General features: G+C 37.9%; 1 protein-coding gene across 1 annotated transcript; it reads right to left on the bottom strand.

The window, feature by feature from the left end:
• Positions 1–2427: 2427 nt before the first annotated feature.
• LOC134853215 (autophagy-related protein 9A-like) lies at positions 2428–5505 on the bottom strand. Its single transcript, XM_063869174.1, has one exon. The coding sequence runs from the start codon at positions 5216–5218 to the stop codon at positions 2582–2584; it is 2637 nt and encodes an 878-aa protein (XP_063725244.1). The 5' UTR covers positions 5219–5505; the 3' UTR covers positions 2428–2581.
• Between the last annotated feature and the right edge of the window lie 661 nt (positions 5506–6166).

Here is a 6166-nt window from a genome sequence, read left to right as displayed (position 1 = left end):
TTTATATTTTATAAAGTGAAAAAGGTGAAAGCTTAGGCTTCAAAAAAAAAGAAAAAAAAAGAAAAAATGAGAACTTCAAGCTCTAAAAAAAGAGAGAGCTTTCTCAAAAAAAAACTTTGGGATCGATAGTGTCCGCCTCCTCGTCGGCGATCCTGGATATACTCCCAAATAAAATGGATGAGCTGAGAGACACTTGAGTTTAGCTATAAAGAAATTAGATAGAGGTTTTCTGTTCTAGACGCTTTTTTTCTGATTTTTTAAATTGAATGTCTTATTATTGTATAGTGAGTACAAAAAGCTTGAATAGAGGTTTCGAATGAGCCAACGCCTAGAGGAAAATTTTTCGTTTACTTTCCTTGAGGAAATTGATTTTGAGCCAAAGCAGAACTTTGGGTTTGGGCGTTTTTGATTTTTTTTCGTTCAGTTTTCAGATTCTCAATAAATTTTGATCAAGTTTTGCTGAACTTTTGCATACAGGCTCACAATAGTCTTTGCTTTGTGCCCTTAATACTTTGAAGTCAGAAAAACAAGAAATTGGTTCCTAATTAAATCTGAAAAACCGAATTACACCTTTTTCGTTTAGGTTTTGGCCGAAAAATCAAAAACTACTCTTGGGTTAAACCTTTGCATAAAAACGTTGGAACAAACATTAGCAGTGGTTGCCAGAAAAGTTAAAAAACGCCCAAAACTAAATTTTAAAAATGTGTTCCATGCCGACAAAAAAGTCTCTTAAATTGACTTTTGCCCAAACCCAACAGTTTCTAACCGTTTTTTCTGAAGTTTTTTTTTGTTTGAGTGTCTTCTTATTGCCTCTTGAATATAAAGTATCTGAATCAAGATTTCCAATGAGCCTACATTATCTTACTTCGTCTGGTTTTTCATTGAGAAAATTGATTTTGAGCCAAAGCAGAAGTTTGGGTTTGGGGTATTTTTTGATTTTTTTTCGCTCAGTTTTCAGCATCTCATCAAAAAACGATCGATCCAGTTTTGCTGATTTATCGCATACAGGCTCACAAAAGTCTTGGATTTGTGCTCTAAGCTCGCTAAAGTAAAAAAAAATGTTTTATTTTTCAAAAAAGTGCACATTCATGCAGTCAAACCTCAAAAAATAAGCAAACTATTAATTTTTCGATGATTTTACTAAATTGTATAAATTTGTTGGGTTATTTGAGTTATTTTGAAAATTTTGGCTCCTATTTAAATACTTTGGGACTAAATCAGGATTCAAATTTTTTTAAAAAAATTTTTGGATTTTTTGTAGGTTTGGCATTTTTTTTCTGTTTTTTTTTTCGGTTAATGGGTTTTTTGTTTAATTAGATGTTTCCAAAAGATATATTTGAGGTTTATACTTAATTTATGGTGTTTCACTGCTTTTTTGGTAGTTTTCTGGTAAAAGTACCACTCTCCAGTAATTTCTCGCCCTTTTCCAGCATTTTGCCACCCTGATCAAATTTTGTAAAAACTTCAACTTTTTTTTAGCCCCAAAACCCAACTCCTAAACCCAAGATCAATTTCTGAATCAACTTCTGAGGAAGAAAATATGCGATCAATTTCTGAGATCAGAAAATGAGTAGGAAAAATTTTGGCTCAAGTCATTTTCTGAAAATCTCCCTACTCAAAAATTGATCTGGCTAGGACCACTTCCGGGAAAGGTTATTGATTGCCCCTATGGATCTCGAGGGGTCCCGTTTTTGCATATTCGGGTCATATTATTTCTAATATCTCTACATAACATGGGTCCTAGGTAATCTCAATTTGGGGGGGGGGTCGGCGATTCTGTTCCACCCATATTTCTGGCATCGGAGTGGCTAATTCTTCCAAACTTGATACAGTTTAAGCGTGAATCATTGTTTAATTATCTACTTATCTTATCGAATAGCCATCCGCACGTACTTGCATTTCGATTCGTAAAAATGTGCGCAAACCGATCAAAAATTAAAGCTGAAATATTCTGACTATACAAAAATTGTAGCTTTTCATGAAGCCGGGTTTGAAGTGCGTCGGGCCATCCTCCGTGATTTAATTCAAACCGGAGTAAGACGTTCATGCGTAAGACGTTTAATTGCTAGATAAAATGCCGAAACATGATACAATTGCGAATATCGCAATATAAGCATTTTTATAAGCAATTGTAGCCAACCGAATTGTTGAACTTTTCGTGACTTACGTTTTAATCGCAAAAAAAATCAAGATTCAAAAATGTATGCCATTGTGCAAAAGTAGCAACATCTACGCAAACGGACTCAAGTCTGTTTGCCGGCTCTTACTCAGAGACCATGTATACAGCGCCTACTTTTCTTAACCTAATAAATGGGCTAGTATAATTAATGGGCTAGCTAAAAGCAAAAGGCTGTTAGAAACTAACCGCTTCAACCTTTTAAAATATTCAATTTTTTTTTTTAATTTTCAAATTATCTATGAGTGATTCAAATAGACGTTAAATTATTATTTAGATAAAGCAGCCACTTTGTATTTCTCTTTAACTAACCTTGTAAACTAAATTAATTGAAAAATGATCAAAAGTTATCCGCCTTGAAAAGTTATTCGAATGTTTTGTCTAAACTAAATATTCTCCAATTTATCAAACGACATTCGGTTTGTCCAGGGGTGTTAGGGTGAAGTCGAAGTCATCCAAGTTTTCCTCATCAGTTGTAGTTTGATTGACATCTCCTCGATCGCCTGATCCGATAGTTGCATTTGATTGGCTACTATTCCGATTAGCCCAAGTCGCCGCAAGCAGCCCTTGGCGATACTCGTTCGTCGGAAGAGAAACCGACGTGGTCTGGTTTTGATTCTGATACTGGTTCGTGTTTATTTCATCGTCCACAGTTTGAAAAGATTCCGAGGCTATTATGCATTTAGAGGCAGCATTTTGGTGAAATCTGTCGTGTAGTTTCAACACTGTAGCAGACATTTCAAGGCTTAGAACATTCGTCTCGTTCAGATTAACATCTGATTGTGAGTTAAGCATACCGGGACCAGATCGATTCTGATTGGTCAACGAAGCAGCCATTGAGAGCACAGACCGCTCTGTAATGACATGGTTCCCCGACTCAAAATTCGATGTTTGGGAGATATACACACTAGCCGAGGAATCCGAGGTCATGTTCACTTGATGAAGTGGTCCAATTTTACCCGCGATTCCTGGGCCTTTGAGAGGTAGATTAGTCTGGGCGCCTTGAGACGAAAAATTGGAATCTCTGCGTTGTGATAACGCAACACTTTCAAGCATGCTTTCCTTGATCGCAGGCGGTATCGACAAAGGCTGCATGAAGAGGGACGAGTTTTGCATGGAGTGTAGGAACCCACTGTTCTCTATGTTTCTTACACTTATCATCATACTCGCGTCTTTTCTAACTTGTCCTTTCAAGTTCGTTAAAAACACTTCCGAGGCCTGACTCGGGCGCCAATTTGGATTCGTGAGTGCAAAATTGACCAATGACAATTCAGTCTTGCCGTCCTCCGACTGCATAGCCTGAGAAGGTCCCACTCGTATCGACTCTTTCGGCATGTCTTCTTCTTCTTCTTCTTCGTCGTGTTCATTCGGCATGACGTCATCTTTGTCTAGCCAGTGCGGGTTGCCGTGTTTGTTCACGTCTAACTGTGCGAATGAACAAACATCCCCGACTCCTGCGACGTCAATGCTGAAGTTCCTCAAGAAGTCCACAATTTCGAGGGCCTTCGGTCGCAGTGCAAACAGCAGAATCAGAGGTGTCACAATTGGACTGACGAGTTCTTCGATAAAAAACACAAGTTTCAGTTGGAAAAACTTCGAAAATTCATCTCTAACATCAGACGTGTGGGCCTTCCCTCGCCATGTTGCCGGCATATAATGTATATGCGCCAATACACTCTTCAGTAAAAGCTCAGGACAAAATATAAAATTCTCGTCCGGGATAAAAACACGAGAAATAGCGGTTACGATTCCCGTAGCAGTTAGTAATGTAATAACATTATCCACTTGTAAAACATCCTCGTCAATAATCGCGAGTAAAATCACCACAGCGCATATGGATCCAGCGAAAAAGGCAACATTGTGTGCTATGATGGAAGCAAAAGTAGAGACAAAACAGTTCAGATACATGGTCGCAGGCTTGTATGCTCTAGCCAAGCGTGCATTAAACTCGTGCTCTAACTCATTGTAATGCCTTAAGTAAAGACGACTGTAAAGAGACCATTTTCGCATTCCGAGACTCGATGGATCTCTTTTGATCAGATCGGCGTAGCTGAAAAATGAGAGTAAAAGCTGATAGAAAAATATAACAGGCGACAGTATCAAATTAATCAAGCCCGCCAGAAGAATGCGTTTGGACATTTCTTTGGCCAATTGGACCCTCGCTACCTTCCGCTTGTACACGTCTTTCAAACTCCAGTTGTTCGAAAAAGGCGCCCCTGGACCCCAGAATAAAATTAGCCCAAAGTTCAGTTTCAAACTCTGACTCATAAATGTGTACTGTCCAAAACATGGGATGTCAAATTTAACAGGCAGAATATCCTTATTGACCATAGCAATTTCGTAATTTTTGAACCTCAAAATTCTCGAGTAAATATCAAGAGATGTTAATTCACGTTTGTGTATACACATTTGCTGATCACATTGAACCCTTTTAAGTTGATCCAGAATATCGAACCAGGTGAAATTAGCGAGCTCTTTAGTCGGAATAGCCAAAGCTGTTTCGTAGAACTGTCTCGTTTCCCAGAATCGTGAGAGAACCACCATCGCTCGAGATAGTCTGAACAGCCAAAAGGCAACCGCAAGAAGTAGCAAAGTATGCATAAATGTCGACCCCTTCATTAGACATTGATCCAAAGGGTAGACAACGTCTGCGATCTTAACCCGCTGCGGCCAGTCAAACACTACAGTTTTGTCTTTAGTTGTGTAGTCCGAGATATTAAGATGCACATGATCAGCGTAGTTGAAAAGCTTCGGGTAATCAATACATTGGGCTAGCAAAGTAGAAAGAAAGACGACAAAGGCGAATTGAACAAGCGAGAAGAACTCGGAGGTAGCGATGCATATGAAGCCGTTGCGTTGATGATACAAATAAATTCTTCTGAAAAAGTCGTCTAGATTCTCAATGTGATGCCATGTTTTGGATACTTCAGCAAAATAGGTCATGTGAATGTCGTCGAATCCCAGATTTCCTTGCGGAACACCATTCGTCTCGTCTTCCGGGAATTCCTCCAGGCGTGAATACTTCGAGTTCTTTTCGCGCATATTGAATGGCTTTTGTAATGACTTCTTTAATGTCGATTGAAAAAAAAGCGAGGAAAAAATTTTTGTAATCAAAGACAATATGAATAGTTCAATGAGGGTCTTGTCAATCTCAAACGTTCTTTGTGTTTAATTCCTCTTTCCGAAGTCTAATCGAGAAACAGGTAATTTAAAAGAGCGCTATTGGTTGTTCATAGTCAGAATAGAATGATAGAGGACGTTTAAATCAGACCTGCTGCGCATTCAATCATTGTCGAATACTAGTTAAGTTATTAGATCATGATCATCTATAAAATTTGAACATATTTGATTTTAAAACTACTTGAAACATTTCAACCTCATAGTCAAATAATCCTGTTCTGATGTATTTATTCTTACTCTTGGCAGTTCTTAGATATCCTATGAACTAGGGCTAACAGAAATATTACCAAAATAGGTTGATTAATATATCATATTGAAGCCCTTGTAATCCTACACCGGTTGACATTTAAAAAATTTCAAAAAAAAACAAGAAAAACTTATTGGAAATGTTTGTTTTTTAAGACTAACTTCGATCTATTGTATAAGCATTATAGTCGCTATAGAAGCACCAAAAAATTACTTCAGTCGTTAAAAACTAGTTTTTGTAGCTTTAGTGATTTCTAGCCAAAAAAAATGCTGCAAAGAAAAATGCTAAATTTGAACTGTTTTTTTTTACTGAATCTTTGACCTCTGAGTGAGGCGAATATCACAGACACGCAAACTAATGCTCCTGATCTTTGGTATTTGGACCACACGCCTGTAGTAAGAAGTACTTCAAAAGGGCCAATCACAGTATTGAGCCCACTCAACGAAGACAAGGACACGAACCTTCGATGGTGGCCCAAATGAGTATCCAATTGCATTTAGCTATTTCGTAAGCTGTAAGAACTCCTGAAGAAGGATTAAAAGAAGAAATTTATGCTGAAGTGA

Source organism: Symsagittifera roscoffensis, chromosome 8, assembly GCF_963678635.1.
Source record: "Symsagittifera roscoffensis chromosome 8, txSymRosc1.1, whole genome shotgun sequence".
NCBI classification, from domain to species: Eukaryota; Metazoa; Xenacoelomorpha; order Acoela; family Convolutidae; genus Symsagittifera; species Symsagittifera roscoffensis.
This window is presented reverse-complemented; position numbering and strand designations above follow the sequence as displayed.

Excerpts from the sequence above, each read along its gene's own strand:
- LOC134853215 (XM_063869174.1), bottom strand. The coding sequence starts at position 5,218 with ATGCGCGAAAAGAACTCGAAGTATTCACGCCTGGAGGAATTCCCGGAA.